Source organism: Gordionus sp. m RMFG-2023, chromosome 2 (genome assembly GCF_954871325.1).
Source record: "Gordionus sp. m RMFG-2023 chromosome 2, tfGorSpeb1-WG-v2, whole genome shotgun sequence".
NCBI classification, from domain to species: domain Eukaryota; kingdom Metazoa; phylum Nematomorpha; class Gordioida; order Chordodea; family Parachordodidae; genus Gordionus; species Gordionus sp. m RMFG-2023.
In genome coordinates this window covers 38,725,048-38,751,475 of record NC_088776.1, presented here as the reverse complement: position 1 = coordinate 38,751,475, position 26,428 = coordinate 38,725,048, and the positions used below count along the sequence as shown (strand labels likewise).

General features: G+C 26.2%; 1 protein-coding gene across 1 annotated transcript; it reads left to right on the top strand.

Annotated features, from left to right (window-relative positions):
* The first annotated feature begins 2,675 nt into the window (after positions 1-2,675).
* LOC135924968 (glutamate dehydrogenase, mitochondrial-like) lies at positions 2,676-25,674 on the top strand. The gene is made up of 10 exons (XM_065460102.1): positions 2,676-3,189; positions 3,872-4,072; positions 10,559-10,645; positions 10,930-11,018; positions 16,463-16,708; positions 18,100-18,240; positions 18,646-18,850; positions 19,993-20,078; positions 20,353-20,415; positions 25,067-25,674. The coding sequence occupies exons 1-10, from the start codon at positions 2,736-2,738 to the stop codon at positions 25,184-25,186; spliced, it is 1,692 nt and encodes a 563-aa protein (XP_065316174.1). The 5' UTR covers positions 2,676-2,735; the 3' UTR covers positions 25,187-25,674.
* Positions 25,675-26,428: the final 754 nt, after the last annotated feature.

Sequence of the window (26,428 nt, the reverse complement as noted above, 5' to 3'; positions counted from 1 at the left end):
GTTAATAATTTTTACCATGTTGAATACAATATTTTAAGTCTTGATGCCTTACTAGCTGAATAACTATGTTTATAAGATTAACTATGGTTGATATAGTCCTAAAAAATGCTATGGATGCTCTGCATTATTTCAAACATATTTTAGATTAAATTCCCAATGTATTAAAAGGGTTTATAAACTCTTCCCATTAATAAACTAATGAGAGAACATTCTCTTTTTTAAGAAGAATAACAGAGGCCTGTAGAAGTACCATTTGCAGGTCACGACCCGGATTTTTTTTAAAGATTTTTTAAGGCCCGGTAGGGTTTTATTTAAAAAAATTTCAGGCCCGGTCCGGCTTTTTTTAAAATAAAATTTTCAGGCCCGGCCCCGCTTTTTTAAAAATAAATTATATTTATTTTTGATTTTTATAGCGAATAATAACGATTTCAAATATAGGCTGTTCTAAAAAATACAGCCCGTCTTGGGTGTTTTTTTAAAAATTTTCTGACCCTGGTCGGGTATATTTAAAAAAAATCAAGTCTCCGAAAAACATACAAAGAAGTACAACATCTGAAAGTAGATTTAAAGGTTTGATCTTTTGAATATTCATAGGCATTTGACAACAAGCAAGAATGAGATAATTGAAAAATTAGCTCAATCCCAACGAAGATTGGATTTTACATTGTAAATATATAACATACAAAATGCAATTATTCCTAAGAAACTTTTTGTGTAAAGGCTCAAAAAATTCAAATTTCTATTTTGGGTCATTTAAGTGATTTTTTACATATAATTTTTTTATAATTCACATTAATTTAAAATTGTGTATTAGAAATAGTTATTAGTCCTGATAAATTTATGCTTGATATTTTTAAAAAACAATAATATTTCTTCAAAAATTTTATTATCCTCCCCCCCCCCCCAGACTAAATTCCCGCGTACGCGCCTGAGTCGATAAATATGGGATTCAAATCATATAACTTATATTTAAAGAACAATAACTATTGTTCTAGTAATCGTCAGTTTAAGATTCTAAAAATATTAGCTATAGAGTTGTTAAACGGCTCGATTTGATCCGATTTTTATCACATCCAATATTTTAAGAAAAATATTGTCTAAACCTCTAGATTTTTCTGATAGATGTTTAAATTAAAGGTCAGCAACAGGCGAGTTATCTCATGCCAGCCTATGCCCGGCTATAAAAAATTATTTGAAATATTTTAACATCCTTACAATATATTTTTTTATCTATTTGATTTAAAAAAATTCGAAAAAACTTAAAAATGACGATTATGACAATTGTCACTTTTCTAAGGTACATATTCACTGAAAATTTAATTAAACATGTTCACAACATATATTTTACCTATTTGCTTCAAAAAAAATCGAAAAAACTTAAAAATGAAGATTATGACAATTGTCACTTTTCTAATGTACATATTCACTGAAAATTTAATTTAACATGTTTACAATATTTATTTTTACCTATTTGCTTCAAAAAAATTCGAAAAAACTTAAAGATGACGATTATGACAATTGTCACTTTTCTAAGGTACATATTCACTGAAAATTTAATTTAACATGTTTACAATATTTATTTTTACCTATAAAAAATTCGAAAAAATTTAAAGATAACGATTATGACAAATTTTAATGCAAGCCGACCCAGCAAGCCGACCCATCAAGCCAACCCAACAAGCCGACCCAGCAAGCCGACCCAGCACAAGCCGACCCAGCACAAGCCGACCCAGTAAGCCGACCCAACAAGCCGACCCAGCAAGCCGACCCAGCAAGCCGACCCAACAAGCCGACCCAGCAAGCCGACCCAACAAGCCGACCCAGCAAGCCGACCCAGCGAGCAGACCCAACAAGCCGACCCAGCAAGCCGACCCATCAAGCCGACCCAGCAAGCCGACCAAATGGGTCGGCTCAACATGCCCATTGGGTCGGGTTGGGTCGTGGTCGATTTTTCAACCCTGGCTCAGGGTTGAGCAGATTTCTACGACTTCGGCTCGGGTTGTGGGTCGTAAAACACCAACCATTTAACAACACTACGAAGCACCCTATAAATTTTTTTTAGTTGAGCCCCCTGAGATTGTAAAGGCTAGCGACGCCCCTGCATAGCGATACTCTATCTACAATGATTTGAGGGCGATGTGATTTATAACGTAAAGGAATTAAAAAAATAGTTTGCAGACTATGGCACTAGGTGAAGGATTTTCATTAATATATGTAAAGAGTGTGCAGCTATTTTTTATCTTCCTTTAGAGGAAAAGTCTAGTTGATATTGGAAATTTTTTGAAGCATCAGGTTTTATACTCTCAACTATTATATTTGCTATTAATTTCATAAAATATAAACCTCCTGCAATAGTTTTATCCTCACTAAAGAAAATCTTTGGCTATATGTTTGCTTAGTATTGTTTGAATTTGCAAGTATATCTTGAATAAGATTTTTAAGAGTTGATTAAGGACTAGAAATAAGATGACAGAAAACCTTCATAACCTCAAACTTTTTTAATAATTTTTATATTTTTTTAAAAAATTCTAAATAACATTTATTTTATCATGTGACTTTATATTATTGCCCAAAAATTTTTTTAATTGGATAATAATCAAAAGGTGTGCCTTTGAAGAATAAATATTTGTCAGATATTCGTTTTTATCAGATGATCATAATTACACCACCATAATCCGGTGTCTATTTAAAAATACACGTTTATTATACATTTCCAAATATTTTTTATTATCATAATGTTCGCTAATTTATCGAAGAATTCAATAGCTCACAAATTTAAGCCCGGATATATATATTGTAAAGATATATCTAGTCATAAAGGAAACTCAAATATACATACCACCAATGCTTCGGCTACTGCTCATACAAACCCTCCCAATATATTTAAAACTCAAGATAGGGCAAAATCTCAAGCTGCAGAAGTTGATAGTCCTAGTTTTTTTGAAATGGTGGAAACTTATTTTGTTAAAGCATGTTCATATTTAGAAGATTCACTTGCCGAGAAATATGCCAAAAAAGGAGATAATAAAGCTGATAATGTAAAAAAGGTTAGAGGCATTTTAAAAATAATCCAACCATGTCACCACTTTTTATCAGTTGCTTTTCCAATAAAAAAAGACAATGGTGATTATGAAATGATATATGGATGGAGAGCCCAGCATAGTCAACATAGAACTCCATGTAAAGGAGGTAATATTAGATTATATACAATTTTTAATATAAATTTATTTTTATTAATTATAATTTTAACAGCTAATCAGGAATAGTATAATTTATTTTTCAATTTTTGAACTTGCTATTGCAGTAATTCTCATAATATATAGCTTATAACCACTTATAATTATTGTATAATTGAAGGGAAACAAATAATTTCTAAATTTGTCACTACAGAGGACGAGTTTTCATATAATATTTAGATTTAAACATATTTATAGTAAAGGACATGTTACACATAGCTATAAAAATTATATATCTTGTAGAACTTATATTTAATTTATTGTTCATATCCCACTTATGTAAATTATATATTATCCAGAGTCATTAATGACTTCTCCTTTTTTTTTATCTAGAGGTGCTTAAATGGTATGGGATACTCAGAAACACATTTCAATGCAATTAAAATGAATAATTTACATATTATATTTATTATAGATATAATTAAATTTTCATAATTTATATCATGTGGAAATACCTTCATTAATTTACTTTTTAATCTAATTTAAATCCTTCACAGAACCAGAAATGTTTACTTGAGGACAAATTTATTTTAAAATTTAGATATGTTATCTTTTAGGTTCTTATCAAAAATAAATTTTTTTTTCACTTGTAATACTCTAAACCTTATTACAATACATATTTATTTTAATTAAAGGTATCCGCTATAGTCCTGATGTGAATGCCGATGAAGTTAGAGCATTAGCAGCACTTATGACTTACAAATGTGCAGTTGTACATGCACCTTTTGGTGGTGCTAAGGCGGGTGTCAAGATAGACCCAAAGAATTACAGTGAATGGGAAATTGAGAAGATAACTCGCAGATTTGCCATTGAACTTGCTAAAAAGGGATTTATAGGTAAATATCTAAAGAAGTAAAAGAGATTACAAATGTAAATTGGGAGAAGGGGGAGGGGGTCAATGGAAAAATATGAAAGATATTTAATATTCCTTGATGGATCAAACATGGAACGGTGAATACAAATAGACCAAAGATTTTAATCATACTAGAGGTTTGCAATTGGAAGTTTAGCCTGCCTGCTCACACCCACCTACACTAAGGGTGAGCATGGATGGAGGGCTAAGTTTTTAAATATTGGGAGTGAAAAGGTTACAAATATATTTAAAATAATGGACAGGCTGGTGGGCAGGTAAATTTAAAATATTTTTCAGACAAAATGAGCAGAAGGAATGGACTTATATTTTTTAAAATTTATTATTTTTATTTTATAATATTGCATATTTTATAAGTTTAATTAAAATAAATAGAGGCAAACCAACCAATAAAATTATATTTAAACATTGGAAGGGGGGGGGTTTATTTTTTTTAACAATATATAGGTGGGTGGTTTGGTTAAATCCTCACATATTGCATACCTGTAATTCTGACCAGTAATAGATTTATTAGTTCAAGATGTTTCATTTGTGATATGTTTTATATTTGAGGCCAGCATAGCCCATTTTAAAGAGAAAGATTTTGTGACTAGGCAGGACAACTTTTGCAAAATTATTTTTACAGGCTAGACCTGAAGTTCAAAAAAAGATTATGCTTAGAATTAGGCAAATTTATGTCTTTTTTTTCATAAAAAATTTATGGCTAGACAACTTATGCAAAATTATATTACGTTCCAAGTTGGGCAAAAATTTTACAGGCTGCTCACATTTTCTTGGAATGTTTGATAATATCCTTAATCGCCGCATTTATAGTAACTGCAAAAATAACATGACATTGCATCTTACCACTATTACAATATACATTAAGGTTGGCCAATAACAATTAATTTGATTTAAATCATGATTTAAGTTGGCCCAATTTTTTTTTTAAATATCAGTGATTTAAATCAATATTTCATTATTTCCAGATTAAATAATTTTTAGGAAAATACTAAATTATTATACTAGTAATCATTACTTATTTGATAAAAAAATGCTTGATTTATTCATAATTAATTGAATTGTATATTTATAATCTCAATGTAGTGAAAAGTTATTTAATATTTTAAAAATAGTAGTTTATTAAATTCAGGGCTGTAAACTATTCTTCTAAAAAAAGAGTTCTGGTTTGGTGAAATATTAGAATAATGCTATACAATTTTAAAAAAATGATAATCTATTTTAAAAAAAAATTTATAAGAGAATTATGATGTCTTCTAAAATCTAGATATTAAAATTAAAAGATCAATTTTTTATGCCTAAATTGACAGTACATTGTAACTTTTCATGTATTCGACATTGGTATTTTAATTTAATTATTTTAAAAAATAGTTTTCCTAAGCATTCCTAAGCTTGAAATACATTCCATATGATGAAAATACTCTACTGAAGCTGTTGATTGTTCTACCATGAATTAAATAGTCTTGATAATCGTCATTCATATTTTAAATTGTTTCATCGGAAACCAAATTTTATTATTACGACTTATCGACTAGTTAAATTTTTTAAGCACATATCTAATTTTTTATTGAAAGTCGGTTTTTTATTTAAAATATCAAGCTCTCATGACTTATCAATATATATTTTTTAATAATTTCTGACTGCATCTCCTGAAGCATTAACTTTTTACTTACAAAGAAATATTATACTAAGGTAAAAAAATTTATGATGTATGATATTTTTTAATCTAAATCTGTAACTTATTGAAATATTAGTATATAGTTTACATTGCGATTTAAATAAAAAAAATCATAAATTTTGCTAACCCTAATAAACAGAATATTAAATTAATAAGCGTTATTTAAAAAATGTGAATTTATAAATACACCTATGAATTAATGTGTATTGAGGTAAAATTAACTCCGCATCTTTACTCGCGTCCAAGCCAGTATATTATGAGCATCACATAACTTAACCATCAACATAATTACTATAAGCTAGATCTTATTCATAGTGAACAAAAAGTTTATAGTATTCTTTCATTTAATAAGATTATATAAATTATTAGATGGAGTTTACGTTTATAGTAATGTATAAAATATATTATAGCTTACTTTATTATTACTATTTTCTCAGTTTCAATGATCAAGATTATATAAAATAAATATAATTTACATATAATATAGTGTTATAGTTTAATCTTTAAAATTCTTCCAGTGAAAGGGGATTGTTTATAATATTAATATCCAGCTTAACGTAATTAATTCCCTTCTATAATAAATAATATCACAAAATTTTCACGTGTTAAAAAAACATATTTCTTAGAAAGATGGTGGCCATATAATTAACGATGTCGTATATAATATATATATTATAAAATATGTAATAATTGATCTTTTTAATTCTCATTAAAAATTGCCTAAATCCTCTTACTATATCTATAATTAAATTATTTTTATAATACATGCAAAATATTTTAAAATTGGTTTCCTGTTCGTTGACAGATTAAATGATATATTAAAAAAAAATTGTCCAAATAAGGTGTGAAAAGATGTATGTTTATAATTAATTAATAAAGATGGATAAGGGTTCCACTTAAAATTGACAGCGGCTGTCCGGAACTGCAATTTTTTTAATTATTAGTTCCGGAGATAATCTTTGTAAAATGCATAAAAATAATATTCTAAAAATTTAAATGATAGAGACCTTTATTTTATTTGGTATCATAAGATAGTCCCTGAAGCACATTATTTTTAATCCTTAGTGTTTTTTCATTTCTGGAAAAAATGAAAATACGTATTTTTAATACCCGCGATGTGTTTAGAATTTCTATTTTGTAAATATGCTCATTAGATTAATGAGATTTTTTAAATTTTTTATCGCTAAAAATTGTCAAAATATAGATGATGTTATACAAATCATTTATTATAAATAATGATTTGATTATAATACTTATTTAATGCAAACCATATATTTTAATGAACAAAATATAAAGTTAATGTTATTTGCCACAATTGTGTTTCAATCTCAATTAACGAATATATATAAATTGTTATATTTAGAGAGATCAATCTCGCGCATCCTAAATGATATTTAATGGAGGGTGGCGAATGTCTTGGCTCTTTAAATTGATATAAATTATATTTGATTTTGCATAAATTATAAACCCTTTACGAAAATTTCCAGGCCAGGACTTATAAAATACTGTTTTTTTATAACAACATAAATATTTTAAAATCAAATTTAAAAGATAACCAATAATAATTTTTCTGAAAATTTTAAAAATCGAATTTATTGATGAAAAATTAAGTAAATAATATTATATTCGAATAAAAGTGATAAATTATTTGTATGACCCCAATATATTGATCATTTTTATGGATAAAAAATTAAAAAAGACGAAAACCAATTTTTGCCCCAACCTTAATTTTTTCTTATATAAATTTACAGTAATTTCAAAAAATGTAAACGCGTCATCTATATTTAACCTTTTCCAAAAATGAAAAATATATTGGAGATTGAATTTTTTTTAAAATATAAAGATTCATCTATGTAATGATACTAAATCAGATCTATCGTTTAAATTTTTCGAGTAATCTTTATCTTCATGCATTTTGCAAAAGTAGGAAAGATGCCATTTATACATTTTTTGCTCAAATATCTTCGAAACTAATAAAGTTTAAATTAAATTAATGGCGCTATTCCTCACAACAATCTTCGCAACTATGTAAAATGTCATTCGATTTTAAAGATGGATACTAAAGTAAGCCCTTCTTTAAATATAGATTTGTAATAAAATGTCCATAACTGAATTTTGAAGAGGGCATAATAAATTTTTTATGATAAAAATACAACAATCGCCATAAATTGAAAAATTATGTGACCCTCAGAGGAGTATTTATGGCAAAAATAAAGTGTTGCAAAATCGGCTTATTCGCTAATCGGCAAATTCTGTTTTTTTTTCCTGGTATAAATTTCAATTTCGAGAGAATTGTTTTCTGCTAAAAACTCGCCTAAGTCGTCATATTGTTGCTCAAAATCGGTCCAAATGGAACGATTCATCAACATTAGCTGGAAGGCATTTTCCAATCCCAAAATCCCTTACCCCTATTTTTGCTTCCTAAAATGATTTGCGGTAATATTTTAAATTTCTTTTTAAAACTCCATAAAAAAGAATTTCTACTTTTATATATAAATTTATTTAAAATATATAAACGATCATTTTATTCTTTAAAATATGACATTCGATCTGTTAAGAGATAACTGAACTATCCTAAACAATGAATAATTTTATATCTTTGTAATTTATTTCGTCAGTTTATATAACTTTTACAAATCAATATAATTACAATACACAATTAACAAATATATTTGAATAACAATTAGTCCTATTACCAATTGCCTATATTTTCAAGGTTAATTGATTCTATTACATCTATTCTCCAATTTCTGGCCTCTCGATTTGAAACGGTATAAATTGCTTTCTTATCCGTTTTGGATAACGGCTACTTGTACTTTCGTTCCCTACTGCGGGTTGATTCGTACTATCGATTTATATCTTAGTCTTGTATAGAATCAATGTCTTTGGCTATCAAGTTTTGTATAGGATCTATTTCTTTAACTATCAAGTTTTTTATAGGATCAATGTCTTTGGCTATCGAGTTTTGTATAGGATCAATTCATCCATTCGTGGTATAGTTTGCATAGTTTTTCCTTCTCTCCTTGCTCTCAATTTTAGAATTAAAATCGTCGAACCTATGTTTTAAATGATTAATGTCTTCTATAAACCTAATTTAGTCTTAGCTAAAAACGTCATTGGTTCTGTTCTTTTAACAATGATACCTGGTTGGTATCCAAATATCATTTTTAAAATCTTTTTTATATATTTTCTCATTTATACTTAAAAAACCTGGTAACTGGGGAATGTATGGGCGAGGATTATGTGCTTTTATTAATTGTAAGGGTCTTATTGGTCAAAATTTAAGCATATTTGAACTTGGTAATTTTTTTGCGTTTATGGAGTATTTTGATAATTGAAAAGAAAATCTTGTATTTTATTATAATCATTATGTTTTAAAAAAAACTCTTAAAAGTTTACACTAACCGCTCCAATTCTCCGTTTGTTCTTGGGTGGTAAGGGGCACTATATACATTTCTAATTGTTTTAAATATACTGAATTTTTTACTTTGAAATGGGGGCTCATTATCCGTAATAATCATATTGGGGTAACCGAAAATAGCAAAAAGTTTAACAATATTTTTCTTACTTAAGTAAAAATATTTTTCGAAAGTTTTGTATTTCAGGCCATTTACTAAAACTATCTATTATTACTAGATATATATTTCCGTTACTGCGCCATTGAGCTATCGTGAAAATAAAATTTTATTATATCTTTGTAATTAATATAGTCTGTTTATATATCTTTTACAAATCAATATAAATACATCAATTAATCATAATACACAATTAACAAATATATTTGATTTGAATAATAATTCCTATTACCTATTGCCTTTATTTTCAAGGTTAATTGATTCTATTACAATAACTTTAAAAATTATATTGCCGATTTTAAAAAAATTAAATATTTTTAAGGATTTTTGTAGAGGATCTTATTATTTTGATTTTCATCACTTGTTCCTGGATCCAAACGCACAAACATAAGACTCCAATTTAACAGTATTTATAAATGAAAGTATCTAGTATTCTCGACACTAACGTTTTAAATTTTTATGCATTATATAAAATGTATCAGTTTCTACAGTTAACTCGTGAAAATTGAAATTTTCAGAAAGAACCACCTACACTCAAATAAACACTTTAATCGATTTACCAGACCAAACATATCACAAACTTATTAAAACACTACAATTTTAGAAGCACAACCTACAACTCAAAAGTCAACAGAGACTACTTATCAGTGATCTGCAAATGGCAAAATTCTCAGGCCCAACCCAGTGGGAATTTAGTGCCTGGCCCAGCCCAGAAAAATTTGCCGAGCTTAGCTAAGTTTCAATTTTTCACTAAGGTTGCCTAGCCCAGTTTCTAAACTTTTTTAAATACAAGGCCAGCCAAAATATATGTTGTTGAACCCCAAAATAAACAACTATTTATAATCTTTGGGGATTAAAAACAATATATTTTATGGATTATCATTTCTATGAAATATCAGAATTAATCAAATATATATACAAAAAATTTTTTGCCCAGCCCGGCTCATTTATTTTTCCGGCCGGTATGTTAACCAATAAAAAAAATAAAAATTAACGTTATTTGGCACATTTTGAATTTCATGTGAATATAAATTAATTGGATACTTTGCGCATAATATCTGATATTACATGCAAAGTTTCAAACAAAATATAATATTTTGTTTAACCTTTGTAAAAGCCTTTATGTAATTTGATATTCATCACTTTTTACACATGTGGATATATAAATTATTTATATTTAAATAAAAAAATAAATAAGGTCCTGGTGTTGATGTTCCAGCGCCTGATATGGGAACTGGTGCCAGAGAGATGGCATGGATCGCCGATACTTATGCCATGACTGTAGGTTCGAGCTAATTAAAATAATTTTATAAGCCTAAAATGACAAATTAAGGTCAGTAGATTTAGTATTTAATATAAATATATATTTATAAAATTCTTGACTAATCTAAGGTCTCATTGGTCTAGGTAACTCCGAAAATCATGCTTTGATATGCTTAGTAAATATTTTATCTCCACATAAAACATTTATAGTTTCTTTATAATTTGTCCAAGAAAAAAAAACATAATCAGCAGTTGTAAGGTATTTATGGATAATCTTTTTATGTTTTTCTATATTTTACTTTTCAGGACATTTAGATATAAACGCTCATGCCTGCGTTACAGGCAAACCGATATCCATGGGCGGTATACACGGTAGAACATCCGCGACTGGCAGAGTAAATCAAAATCTTGCATAATTTTTTAGGAACCATTTAAAAAAATTATATATCGTAGTAACTTATAATTAATTTATCTTCAAAGTTACGCTTTTTAAATAAGCCTGTTTAGGGAAATCGGTGATCGAATTTCCTGAACGGTACAAATATACCAAAATTGTTAAAGGAGTCAACCACCAAAGCGTTGTAAATTAACCAGTTTAAATCGGTTTTCTAATGGTATTTAATTTGATGTAAATTAAATAGTTTTTTAAATAATTAAGTGAGACTATTTTTTTTCATTTTTATAAAAATTGCGTTTTCAAAAAAAATAGTTTTAGAACGGAAAGAATATTCTAAAAAAAAATTAAAACTTTTAATCTTCAAAGATGTGGTTTAATTATTTAATAAATGAAGTTAGTCAAATTATTTCTCTTTATAATATAATTTTTTTGTAGATCTGTTATCTGTGTATAGGCATTTAAAAAATGATAAAATGTCGTAAAACTCCCAATGATGGTCACCTTTTTACATATCCTATTAAATTGGGTTCGTCAAAAACAAAGAAAAAACTTTTTTAATTTTTGAATATTCAAATTATTTTGCTTGGCCAAAACTAATTGTTAATAAGATAATGTATAACCACGAAATTGTTGTATTATGATAAATAAAAATATAGGCCTGGTCTTTGGCCTGAAAAATATTATATTTTCTGCATATTCATCTTTTTTTCCCCCGATTTAAATATCACAATTATAAAATGAGTTTAAAAATAAGAAAGTTTTAAAAAATCGAGTGGAAAATATTTACTATTCATTTTAATATATTTTGTGATAATAAAATAATAGACACATAAACTTATCCAGGGCTATGCCGATATTATGACCTGGTTATAAATGTGCATATCTCAGAAATGGTACTAGATTGGGCATAAACATTTTGGAATATCGATAGAACATTAGAACTGGTTATAAAGCAAAATTATTATAAAGAAGTGTTAGAATCGGCCAATCAAATATAATATTTTATTCAGTATCGGATCAGGAAATTATATCATTTACCGATACTGATTCCTTATATTATTTTTTGTTTAATAACTTATTTTGTGCCAATTCCGGATTAAAAACCAAGGCATTTTAATCAATAAATGTAATTTAATGCATAACTTTAAAATATAGAATAAAATAAATATATGTTTTTTTCCTTATATTCCTTACACTATAGTCCTAGATTTAAAAAATATTTTGCCGCCAAAACACATACGGGCTAAGGACAAAAGTTTTACCGATTTAATATTGTGTCTCAATACACATTTGGATATTTTTGATTAAAAAATTATATTCTAACTAACGGATCCAAATCAATACCTCTTATATTAAATATGCATTTGTATAGTATTATTTATGTTGAATTCCTTTTATTAAAATTGAAAATAATAAAAATGATATAATCTTTTTATCTCAATCTATACATATATATATAATATGAAATTTATTTTGAATAATAAAAATTCGAAGTTTTTTATTTTTTTTACATGACAAAATATCCAGCTAAATAAAATATTTGAATATCAAAATAAGAATTTATAAAAATAAAATATATTTTTAGATGATAAAATAATTTTGAATAAGAAATTAAAAGTAAAATATATGATATATTTTAGGCTAAAATAAAATTATAAAATAAATTTATTTAAACAATTATTTAAAAAATATAATATTCTAATATTAAATTCCCTTCACCTTGCTCCACAATGATCGATATTTGTGGTCTTGTTATTGAGCTTGTTCTTTGCCGTTCATCATTTTCCAATCATATTTTTTTAAATATTTATTCTCACTTTATTATTATTATCCTCTTTTATTTCTCCTATATTTACGGTGTTGATTTTATTTGAATATCGAGGTTTGTTATTATCAATTGTTTTGATATCTATTATTATATGATTGATTTGTATACGATCTATCTTGATTTGCAGAATTTTGATTGTATCTTCTATCATTGTTAAATCTTGGAATGAATTTTGAATCATTATATTGTCTTAAAATTAGGGCTGTGCCGATATTAAATATCGGATCGGATCGGCACCGATATCTCGAGTTTTCCAAAATATCGGATCGGGCCGATACATGTAAAAAACCGATCCGATTCGATTTTTTTACTTTTCTTTTCTTGTTATTTTTTTTTTGTATATTTATTTTACATTAATAATATTTTCTAAATAATTTTTTTTAAACAATGCAAATGCACAACACCTCTTAAATTTTACTTATTTTTTAAAATAGATTTATAGTATTTTAAAAGTTTTTTTATAAAAATAGAAAGGAACACCCAATTATTTATTTTAAATCTTTTTAAATAATGCAAATTTTATTATTTATTTAAATAAAAGAATTTTTTTAAATATGTTATCTGAATTACGGAAATATTTTACAAAAGACAAAGATAATTTTGCAAAATGCGTTATCTGCGGAATTCTAATTTCACGGGGAGGAATAATAAAAAATCCATTTAATACTACCAATATCCGCTTTTTAAAATTATTTTAGAAATAAAAAAATTAAATTAATTGCATAATTCGATTTTGTATAAAAAATATTGATTTCTTAATTACATTTGGTTCGAAAGGGAGTAGTGAAAAATCAGTATAAATATCGGATCTGTATCGGTATCGGATCGGTTTTTAACCAATATCGGATCGGATCCGACCGGTGAAAAATATGTGGATCGGCACAGCCCTACTTAAAATTAGGTCTATATTGTCGTTATTAAATCTTGAAAAATTATTGTACGATCTTGGTCCATATTAATTCTATCGTTTTTATAATATTTTGGATTGAGGTTTGGTATCGGGCATTGTAATTGTTTTCCTGAAAATAATTTCTCTGGTTATCATTGCGTCTTGGTGCCCATCATTGTCTATTATCATAATCAAATTTGTTATCCTCATATCTAACCAGTTGTCTATCTTCCATCTTTTTACTTTTCTGCCCGTCTGTTTTATCGATGATAATTAAACCTTCTAATTGTTTTTTTGGTGTAGCATCTTGTCTAAGATATAGTTTTACATAACTTCTTATAATCTGTTTCTTGTTCACTTTTAATTTACACTGCTCTATTAATTATATTTTATGTAAAGCATCATCGTAGTCTACGTCTATTAAATTCACGAATTTGTTCGATATCTGTGTAATCTATTTCTGATTTTATTAAAGCTCTTGAACAAAAGCAATTGGTTTTTCTTCTTTGCCATAGCCTTCAATGTGAAAAGAACAGCACCTAAACCTTTTTTCGAAGCGTTGCTATACCAATCTGGATCATAAAAATTTAACCTAGGTGGTGAACTTATTAACTTTTCCAAATCATCCATGACCATTTATGTTTGCTAACTATTTTATATAAAGAGTCTGCTATATCCGCAAAATTGTATAAGAATTTTCGATAATAATTAGCCATACCCAAGAACGTTGATAATTCCTCTTTTGTTTTAGGTTCTGGCATATTCGTAATAGCTTTTATTTTTCTCCATTAGGATGCATGCCATTTGCATCAATATCATATCCCAAAAAACGAATTTCTATTTTGAAAAATATACTTTTGGCGAAATTAGGTATTAAACCATAGTTTGTAATTCTATCGAAAACTTTTTTTTATGTTATTTAAGTGAGTTTCATCATTATCGCTAGTAATAAATAAATCATCGATAAAAAGATACATGTGAATCAAATTTTGGCAGTGTGATACAAGATATTTACAAGACAAGTCAAAAAGTATACTTCTATTTTGATAGCATCTAGGAGATGCTGGCTGTGTCACTTCAAATTCAAGGGGAAAGATACAAGGATGTTAATAGGGAATGGTTCACCATTGACGCAAAAAATATGAGAGAAATTATTAATATCATATCATATTGTATTTTATATGATAAATATATTTCTGCCTCCTCTATTTCATTCCCAAAAACTTCATCTTTCGTAATATTTTCAGCGAATTTACTTAATATTCTTTGGACAGCCACGTTAAATTCAAATAAACTTGATATAATTGATCTGTCCGGTTTTAGAAGTCTAAATTTCTCAATTAGAATCGTCGGATTGATAAATTTAGTCGGTGTGCATATGGCTTTCAGTTTTATATATTAGTCGTCAAGTAATTTCCGAGCAAATCATCCTGCTTTTTCGATATCTGTAATATATGTATCTTTAAATATGGCCTCAAACTTACTCAAAAATACTTCAACATTGCCCGTGTATTTCGGATATTCTATATTTGTTAGTCATCTGCATCGGGCCTAATTTTTCAAGCCCGGCTTGGCCTTTATTTAAATATAGAAATTAATTTTTATAATTACTCAAAATAAACGATATATTTTATTTGGCGTCTACTTTTTATAAATAAAATCACAAATTTTTATTTTACATAAAAAATTCAACATAAAATTGATAAATTTAAATATATTTAAAAAGATTTTTAAAGCCTGACCCGGCCCAAATTTTCTTTAAATAATCTGGCCGGGTTCGGGGGGAGGGCACGTTTGCAGATCTCTAATATTTGTGTTATTGTTAATTAATGGTTTAATTTTAATTTAATTTTAAAATAAATCCATTTACACAAATATTTAAAAAATAAAGTTATTTTAATATAACATATAGTTATCCTGAATTCACAGTTTGCGCGAATTCGCGGCGAAGTATATAAAATATGATATAAATATAATAATTTTACTTTAATTTTTGTATACTTCGCCGCCAATTCGTGCTAACTTTAAATTCAGGGTTATAAAGAAATTGGGTGTTTTCCCCTAAAGTTTTAAACACACTACCAAAAATTTGACGCTCTAAATCCACAACTCACTCTTTAATTTCTTATCCCAGGTCTTTTTCTTTGTATAAAATTATTTACGTGATTTTAATCATAAAATTTGTCACCCAAACATGAACCGAACCTCTAAAAGGGTTTGTGAACCAGTTTGAACCTTTTGATACCTTAACTCTTTTAAAGATGATTAATAATCATTTTTACTAAAAAGTATCAATTATTATTTTTAGATATTTTTCTATATCGTTATTAGTTTTCATATAGTGTCCTCAGCCCTAAATTTATTATCCCATATGAATATAATTTGACAGAAGAGAACCTTAAAATTATTTTAATTGTATACGGTTCAATATTTTCAAAGAATGATAAAATTTAAAAAATATTTATTTTTTAAATATTTCTGATTCGCTTTTATGCGAAAAGGATTAAATCAGTTTTTAAAGGTTAAACCGGTATTATTATTTTTTACGAACCGAACCTGAACTATGTACCGTTATTATTATCTGAATCTAAACCTGAACCAAACCGATATTCATTACGGGTGGGATCTCTGTTTTAAAGTTTCAGATATAATAATTTTCTATAAGTAGATATAACATATTTTGGAGACTTATTATTTATATTCTATATCATCCATATTATTATAGGGTCTATATCACGGCCTTGAAAACTTCGTCAATCAATCCGGCCTCATGCAACAAATAGGCATCAAAGAGCCAGGATTAAAAGATAAAACTTTCATAGTTCAAGGTTTTGGAAACGTAGGAATGCACTCTATGAGATATCTACACAGGGCTGGAGCAAAATGCTTGGCTATTCAGGAAAAAGATGGCGGCATCAAGTCTAAAAATGGAGACTCTATTGATCCCAAAGATCTCGAGGATTACAAGATTGTAAGTCTTGATTTTTTTTGAATGGCTGCCTGGGGCAAGTCAGATTTTTGAAATATTTTTTTAGTATGATACCCAATATTATATACTGAAGATTATAAATGACTCTTATGTTGAATGATGCTTATTGTTATAATTTTAAGGATATCTCTTTTTTTGATGATTTTTACTTTATATTTATAAGAATTTAAAATTTGTATAAAATTCGAAATTTTTTTGGGGTCGGGCTATTTTTCACATATATCACTATATATAAAAAGAAAAAAAGGAATTATTGATTATTTAAAATAGTTCAATTAAATCAATTAAAAAAACTGAATATGTGCTAAAAAAAGTTTTATTGAAATAAAAAATATACTAGTCTGTTCAGATTACACTTATGTGTGATCAGAGACCTGCAGAGGTACTATTTGTACGGCCCGGCCCAGATTAAAAAATTTTCGACCCGGCCCAGATTTTTTTTCAAAAATTTTTTTTTTTTAGGCCTGGTTCAGAATTTTTAAAAATTATATTCGACCTGGTATATACAAAATATTGATTATTTCGTATTTTGTCATATTTTTCAGCTAGTATTATCATTTAATAAGCAAGTATATTAGCTAATGTTGTTAAACGGCTTGTTTTGAGCCGATTTTTAAAAAGGCTAACTCAATATTTTCGCCAGAAAAATATTGACTAAACTTCGAAATTTCGATACTATATGTGTAGACCTTTGCTCCTTCTATGAGCAAAATTTTCAGGCTTGCATAATATTTTTCTGGATAAAAAACTGAGTTAGCCGTTTTTAAAAATCGGCTCAAAACGAGCCGTTTAACAACACTAACACATTTTATTTATTTTTATTTTAAACAAATATGTATATTACAAATTGATACTATAAAAAATTTGTGTAAATAATATTTTGAGAATATACTATGTATTTATAAAAAAAATAAAAATGATATTTTAATTAATAAAAAATATAACATATATTATATATTATATAATAATGTATTTAATCCTTTGCGTATTTATTTCATGGCAGGAAAACTATAATTTTATTTTGTAATAGATACTATGAGTGTTAGCTAGTGTTAACTTTCACCAAACATTATATTAATCATAACTATATATAATCATTATAACCATATCTAATTGACGAATATAATAATTCATTTTGTATAAATTTTAAAAAAAATAGGGCCCTGCCCGGGTATTTTTTAAAAAAAATTTTCAGGCCCGGCCCATCCCGGGTTTTTTAAGCTTAGGGCCGGACCTGCAGGTCTCTGTGTATGATTATAACTCTTTCGTTTCTCTCTAGTGATATTACTAATAAAAAAATATATTGCGTTATTTATATACAATGAATATATATAATCATGATCACTAATATAAATTATTTAAATCACGTTCAGTCTAATGGAACCATATTCGGGTTCCCTGGTACGGATCTCATCAAAGATAGGAACCTGATATTCGATCAATGCGATATATTAGTGCCAGCGGCAGGCGAAAAAGTTATCAACAAATTTAATGCTCACCAAGTCAAGGCTAAAGTAAATAATGAAAATAAAAATGTATCATTGTTTTCTTTTATAATAAAGGGCGATGATATCAAAAGGTTGATAAGTGAGTAAAATAAAGGGACACTTACGTAGTGAATGCCTTAAATACGATAATTAAAAACATAAAAAATGAGAATCTAATCAAAAAAGGAAGGAATTGTTTTCAGCCTATAATGTTAATTTTTTTATCCCATTGTGCAAAAGAAAGAGGAAAGAAAATAGGGATATTTAAAGATTACATGGAATTTATTTAATTAGCTTTGGACTTATAGGTGAAAAATTAAATCATGATCGGCTGTACTGGGTTCTGGATTAATAAAGGAATATAAATTTATTTATGGTTTACCTTGGTATTTAATAGATTCGACGTAATATTTAAAAAAAATTATAATAAAGATTATAGCTGAAGGTGCTAATGGTCCGATAACTCCCGAAGCCCACAAACTTCTGCTTCACAACAAAGTTTTAATACTTCCAGACTTGTTCATAAATGCTGGCGGCGTAACGGTTTCTTACTTTGAGTGGCTCAAAAATCTTAATCACGTTAGTTTTGGTCGCCTACATTTCAAATACGAGAAGGAATCGAACAATTTACTTTTAAGTTTGACAATTATTTTATTTTCGAAAGATATAATTAAAAAAATTAATCTAAGGTTGAGCGATAAAATCAATTATTTTTATTTTGACCCTATAGACTTTTTCTAATCTATGAAAATGCCTAATTTTTTGAAATATTATTTATTATAGTATATGAATTCACATCTCTAGGAAGCATCCCGTTTATTAAAAAAAATTGTACAATATATAACAAATTTTTTATATGAAAATTTGAATATAATAAGAATGTTTCTATAGTAATTTTTATTCGTAGATTTTTAAGATTTATTTTTACGCACTTTTATAAATAGAAGAAATTTCTGAGATTATTTTATGGAATTAGAAATATAAGTAGGTAGGTAGATTATTATGATTTATATACACTTTTATAAATAGAAGAAATTTCTGAGATTATTTTATATAATTAGAAAATTAAGGGAAGCGCTTTATCAATTTAAAAATTTGTTTAATCAATATTAAAAGTAATAAATATACAAAATATTAATGGTGTCTAAGTCTATAACCAAATTAATATTGTATAAAACCAAACAACAATGTGCCGATACAAATTTTTTTTTTACAAATATTACCGATACTTATGCAAAAAATTAATTCAAATAAAACCTACACAATAACTTAACAATATATTTTTTTTAGATTCATCTATTTTTTTTTTAAAACAATTTTAATATATAATATCTATAAAAAAAATTTTTCTTCTTTACGAATTTATGGTTATATGGTTAGTTATTTTTTTTAGTAATAAAGTTTTTATTTTTCAGAAGAGAACGAGAAAGTAACAAACATTTTTAAAAAGCTTAATCACTAAGCAGTGAAGCACTAGAGATAAATTTTTTAATTTTATAAAATTGAAATGACCTAAAAAAACTAAAAAATTTTACTAAAAATTATTAAAATTGTTTAATATATTATGTAAGCAAATTATATTTATTTAGTGATATAATGCTAAATTGCATCGAAAAGTTATTCAATTAATATTTAGAAAGTTTAATAATTTGTTTGGTATCTACCAATTATAGGTCTGTTACTTAAATCTATATATAAAATTTTAACTGTTGAAACTTCTGTGAACATTTTTTTTCAATGCCAGGCATAATAATTTTTTATTTTCCACTAATTATTCAGAGAGCGTTCAAGAATCGTTGGAAAAAAAGTTTGGCAAAGGAAGTATTACTATTGATCCTGCCGAAGCATTCAAGAAACGTATAGCGGTATATAAAAATCTCTTATTAATAAATATATATATATATACTAAAAAATATAAAACCACTCTATATAAGGTTACTGTAAAATGTTCAAATTTATATTATAAAACGAAAGGGTGTACACATGATTTTATATAGTCGAAAGTTAAAACAGTAACTCCATTTAGGTCTGTCCATTCCATGAAGGTTTTAATAAGCTATATTGAGCATTTCTATATTGACACCACATTTTTTAATATTTTAGAAAAGAAACTGCATTATTTTGTTTTAATTTACAAAGGGTGCTTCTGAAAAAGATATTGTTCACTCTGGCCTGGAATACACTATGGAAAGATCTGCTAAAGTAATCGAAATTATATTTGTCTATTTGAATTTATTTTAAAATTCCTCAATAATTTGGTATAACATTATTTATTTTAACTTTTCCTTTCTTTCTTGGCTTTTGGTAATTACAAATTTTTTCCCTTTGGTCCGAGCCCCAACTTTGCTAACGCATTTAATTTAAAGTAGCGTCACGTTCTTATTATTTAGGCTGCACTCATAGTTAACGCGATTTAACAGCTGATCAAATATATGAAATCAATTATTCATTTATAATACTAATAAATTATCATGATAAACCAACTTGTTTAAAATTTTAAAAAAATATACAAAAAATTATAAATTTAATATATAAAATATTTAAAAAAAGAATAAAAATATTTTTGAACCAAAATAATTTTAAGAAAAACATAATTGGGTTTCTAAAAAGGAACAATAGTTAAATTTAAAAATGTTTATTTATATATTCTGCATGAGGAATAAGAATTCCCTAGGTTAATGTTTGTAATTTAATTTTGTGAGCTATATTAAAAAAAAAAATCTAAAGGTGAAAATGTCCTTTGGTAGTAGTCGCATTGTCAAAAATATGAAATTAATGAAGCTTTTGTATTTTTTCATTTTTTTAACTCTGTTAGAGTAAGCAGGTTGCTATTTATATTGATGGGAAGGATGAGACACATGTATGATCCCAAATAATGGATTTGTCCATGGTCCAGAGTATGATGATCAGGTCTTAGGCCGTTATCTCTTGAAAGATTGCAAGGTTTTAGAATATTAGGTATACGAGCCTTTTTTAAAAGGAGGCTTAATAATTTATTTGTCAAAGAGTGTTGTTAATGTCGACCTTGATTTTTGATTCAACTAAGGCTATTTTTAAAAAAGATTTTAGATATGTTTAAAGGAATATTTTTATTTAATTATATATCTTTTCTTTATTAATAAATGAACATAACTTGTTATAAGATCATAAATTATGTTATCATTTTATTATAAAACTACTGTATCACAATTATACCAGAGGTCACCTCACAAATGTGTTTTAAGCTAAATCGGTTTAATTGGTTAATATGATAATTAGTTAAACAAATATAGCTGATTGATAAAGTAAATGTACAAATAAATAAATTAAAAATATATATGTAGTAAAAGACAAAATGTATAAAAATGTCTACTAAATTTAACAAAAATCATAAGTTGTATATGTTAAATAAATCAATATGGCTGTCGCAACATTCCCCTCTCAAGCTGAAAGAAATTTTTTTTTTTTAATGTTCCTCGCGTCTATTTTCTTCACAGTTGTTTGAAATGTTCAGTTGTACATCGTATATATAGTGTTGATTGTTTCCGTAATCCTTGAAGGATATATCGTTTACTCCTCGTTATTTATCATTGTCATTTAATTAGTTTTCATTTTCATGTGTATGGAATAATAAGGATTTCAGAATTAATAAGATTTGATAAGAATAATTGAAATAAAAATAAATTTAAAATATCCAATGTTTGTTAATAAGAATATTGAATGATGTAATGATAAATCAAGTGATGATTATATTTGTGTTTTATACATTTCTTTCATAATCTTAATTATTTTATTTCAATTACCTTTCAATTATGATCATTTAGAATTAAATTGTTTATAATGCTGATTCATAAGGTTATCCCTCCTTAAGATCTCTAGGAATTTTTTAAATTATCTTAAATCTCATTTACAATTTCATTATTTAAAACATTTTTAAAAATAAATTGCTATATATAATATATACTCCTTTTGCCTTTACGAAGAAAATTTATATATGCTTTATGTCCGTTTTAAATATATTTGTTTTAGTTCTTTAAGATTTATTTTATAAAATATATTTTTAAATTTTATTGTGCTCATGTTTTTTATTTTATGTTTTAATTCTTTTCTAATAATTTTTCGTTTATTAATTTTATCCTTAGAGTAGGATTTGGATTTTATTATTTTCGAAATTTTGTTATATGAATTTTAGATTTGATTAGTCTCATTAATTTTATTATCACTATATACTCCTCTTCATGATATAAAATTTTGATTATGAATGAATCTTCTATAATTTCATCATATGTTATATGTTATTTTAGGTATGCTTCTTTTATTATCATTATTTTCTTTAATTATTTAATATTCATGTATCTTATAGTGCCAATATTTATAATTTCACTTATTTTATAAGCTTCAATTTTACTTAATATAATTTTATTATTTATACTATTTTTAATTTTTTTACATCTCCTATAATGGTAGTAGACAATATTTCATTGTTTTTGTTAATTATCTTTACATTACTAAATTGCTTAAATTCAATAATATCATGATTACCCTGTCTATAAATTTATAATATTTATTGTAATAATTCTTATTATTTTAAAATTCTTGAGTTTTATTATAAAAATTTTCTTGATTTTTATAATAATGATCATGATGACTGTAATAATGTTTTTTATAACTATCATTTTTATGTTAATAAGGTCTAGATTGAATTGATACGGGTATTTCTTTTGTCTTTTTCATCCTTTAATGATTTATAATTTGAAAATTTTTTTATTTTATCTATTAATTAATTGTATGTCATTTTCTATTATCATTAGTCATGGCATTTATTAAAATATATGAATTGTCTGGTAGATTTTTAGTAAATAAGTGTATTTTTAATTTATGAGTTGTGAAAAAATTTTTTATATCATCTACAGATTAAAAGCATATATATATGTATATATAAAATTTTCGTAAAGACAAAAGCATATATAAAAATTTATGTTTTATATAAAGAAATTGTAAATGACAATAAGGATTATAGAATATTTATAAATTAAGAAATAAAGGAGTCAAATTTTAAAATTTTATTGAGATTTTAAGGAGGGAGAAACTCATGATTTTAAACAATTTAATTTTTATAAATATTTATATGATGATAATTGAAATAAAAGATTTAAGATTATGAAAGAAATATATGAAACGCAAATATTATAATCATTAATTAATTTATCAATACATCATTCAAATTTTATTAATTCTGGAATTCCTTATTATTCTATGGTTACATATATTATTATTTTATGATAATGAAAACTAATAAAATGACAATGATAAATAAATAACGACGAGTAAACGATAAATCCACCAGAGATCACGGAAGCAATCAAAAAACTAACAACACGATGTACATCTGAACATTTCAAGCAATTGCAAAGATAGACGCCATGAACATTTCAAAAAAACTTTCATTCAGTTTGAGAGAGGGGAATGTTGCGATGGCCATATGATTTATTTAACATTAACACAATTTATTATTTTTGTTAAATTTAGTAAACATTTTTATATAATTTGTCTTTTACTATAAATTTTTAATTTATTTATTTGTACATTTTAATTTATTTATTTGTACATTTTATTTATGTTTAAGTTAATTTCATATTAACCAATTAGATTTCAATCGATTTAAATTAAATGTGGGGGCCTGGTAAAATTGTGATAGAGTATAAATAAGCATAGTTATATATTAGGTGAAAATGTGGCTTTATAATAAAATGATAACGTAATTTATAATTAAATAAAAGTATTACTTAAACATATCTAAAATCTTTTTATAAATTAACACGATGGCCATCGCGTTGGAATTAAAGTTCCGATGATCGGTTGTTAAATCGAGTAACTGTCAATGCACGGTTAGACCTTTTTGAAAAAGAATTTGTTAACAAACAAACGTTTTGATCATATAGTAAATATTTGTAGGTTCGCTCAAATTATTTAAAGTTACTGAGCATTCGTCTGCTCTCTTAGCCGCCACTAATTTAATCTGGGCAATACTAGTCTGAAATATTTTTATTAAAATAATATGCAGCAAATGTCATACTGATGATAACAATATGGCGCTGCATCCTTTACATTGCAATCGTAATCACGGTCGGCAAACTCGACACTTGAAATGCAATCAAATTATATCTCTTGCACTTAGGTCAGCTGGTTTTCCTACATCAATGGAGCCTTCTGGCTTATTTTCCGATAGTAGGCGTCCTAATGGCGTCACACTTATCCCATGGTCTCAAGGAAAGTTTTTTATATGGAATTTCTCTTGTCTGGACATAACTTCTCCTCTAATTTTAACAAGGACGCTCTGAACAGAGTTCAAAATTTTAAGATCAGCAAATACAGCGCTGATTCCTCAAATTACATATTCATACCCATCATTTGCTCCACCTTAACTACATATGGTGATTTGGCTAAAAACTTTTTAAAAACGTTGGCCGCCTAATCAGAAAAAATTCTGGGGAGCCTCGCGAAGGTTTTTACTTAAGGCAGAGGATCGCAATAGCCATTCTTAAGGCTAATTATGTTTTGTTTTATTAATTCGATCTCTCCTGATGATTAGATGAAGGAGGTTTTGAATAATTTTTGCTGCTTTCGCTTTTATTTATTTATTTTGTATTTTACATTATTTTATGATCTATGCTTCAATATTGTCCTGATGTTATTATGATTTTTTTTTCGTAATCGTTTACTAATTATATATTTTTTATTTTATATAACTGTGTGATAATTGAAACCGTTTTTTACTACTATATTATAAAATTTCTTAAAATAAAATTTAAATTCTTCTAATGAAATTTATATTTAATTTTATCATTCTCCAATAAAAACAACAAAATTTTAGAATATCATGCAAATTATGGATGAACATAAATTGGGATTGGATGTCAGAACAGCCGCATTTATTTACGCCATATCAAAAATATTCACGAGTTACAAAGAAGCGGGGCTGACTTTTACTTAAATCTATTAATTTCTAGGAAATAATAAATATCATGCGTAAAAAGAGAATACAAAATTATTTTAATTTTTATTCTTTTTTGGTATAAATTTTTTTATAATGATTAAGCAAATATTCTTATACCAATTACGAATTTGATTGATGCTTTACTTTAAAAATATGATTTAACTATTACATATTATCACTTTTATTATATTATAGTACATTCACAATTAATGCCAACATGATCTTACGATTTTTTTATTAGCCAATTATTATATTTAATTGAACCCACACTGTGATCTTTTTGTCTTCTTTCTTTTATATTCCGGTGAACGTATTTATTTTCTTCTTATCTTTTTTGATAAAATTATGAATATTATTATATTTTATTTAAGTCTTAAATATATATGGTCATTATTGGATACTCATCAAATTATACTAACATTACATGTTTATAATATGGTTGCTTAATCTGTTTTAATACACCATTCATTACAATAGTTTGCTTTATAAAATTTGTTTAAATTATATTGTTTGCCCATTTTTATGCTCACAAAATATGATTGAAATAAAAGTCTTAAATTTTTTTAAAATATATTTATGCTTCAAATTTATTTTTCTTTCTTCAAAAGATTTGATAGCTGTAATCAACACTTGATAACAAGCATCAATATTATTATCAAACGAATGATAAGTTGCTTATCTTAAAATATATCGTCACCTGAAAATTAGATTATTCCCTCACTTTTTGTAAGATTGGCTATAATCTAACTTATTTTATAAATATTTCGGATATTTTTATATAAATAAGAATAGCATAATTATAAAAAATTGAGATATATATAAACAAGTCACTTTTGACAAAAAGTGGATAAATATCCTAATTCTCAGGCGACGATATATGTAATTTAAAAACAATATATTTTTTAACTTACTCTGTTATGGTGTTTAAAATGTTTGCATGTTTTATCTTTACGTGTGCGCAATTACCAATTCTATTTCAAATACACATTTCGTGACAATACATTTTACACACCAGAGTTAATCGCTACTTTTAAAAGTAGCACGCTACGGCTATTTATCAAAAAAATTAGCGTGCTACCGCTATCGCTATTTGTCAAAAATAGTAGCGCGCTATTAGCTACTATTTTTTAATAGCTTTAGCTACTTTTTAACCTACTTTTTATAAAAAAAATTTGAACAAATTTGTTTCATTTTTTGCTTATAATGTTATTGTATAGTAAATATATAAAAATCAACATT

Excerpts from the sequence above, each read along its gene's own strand:
- LOC135924968 (XM_065460102.1), top strand. The coding sequence starts at position 2,736 with ATGTTCGCTAATTTATCGAAGAATTCAATAGCTCACAAATTTAAGCCC. Across the intron at positions 18,241-18,645 it reads CTCACCAAGTCAAGGCTAAA|ATTATAGCTGAAGGTGCTAA; the intron begins GTAAATAATGAA and ends ATTATAATAAAG. Across the intron at positions 20,416-25,066 it reads CTATGGAAAGATCTGCTAAA|AATATCATGCAAATTATGGA; the intron begins GTAATCGAAATT and ends ACAAAATTTTAG.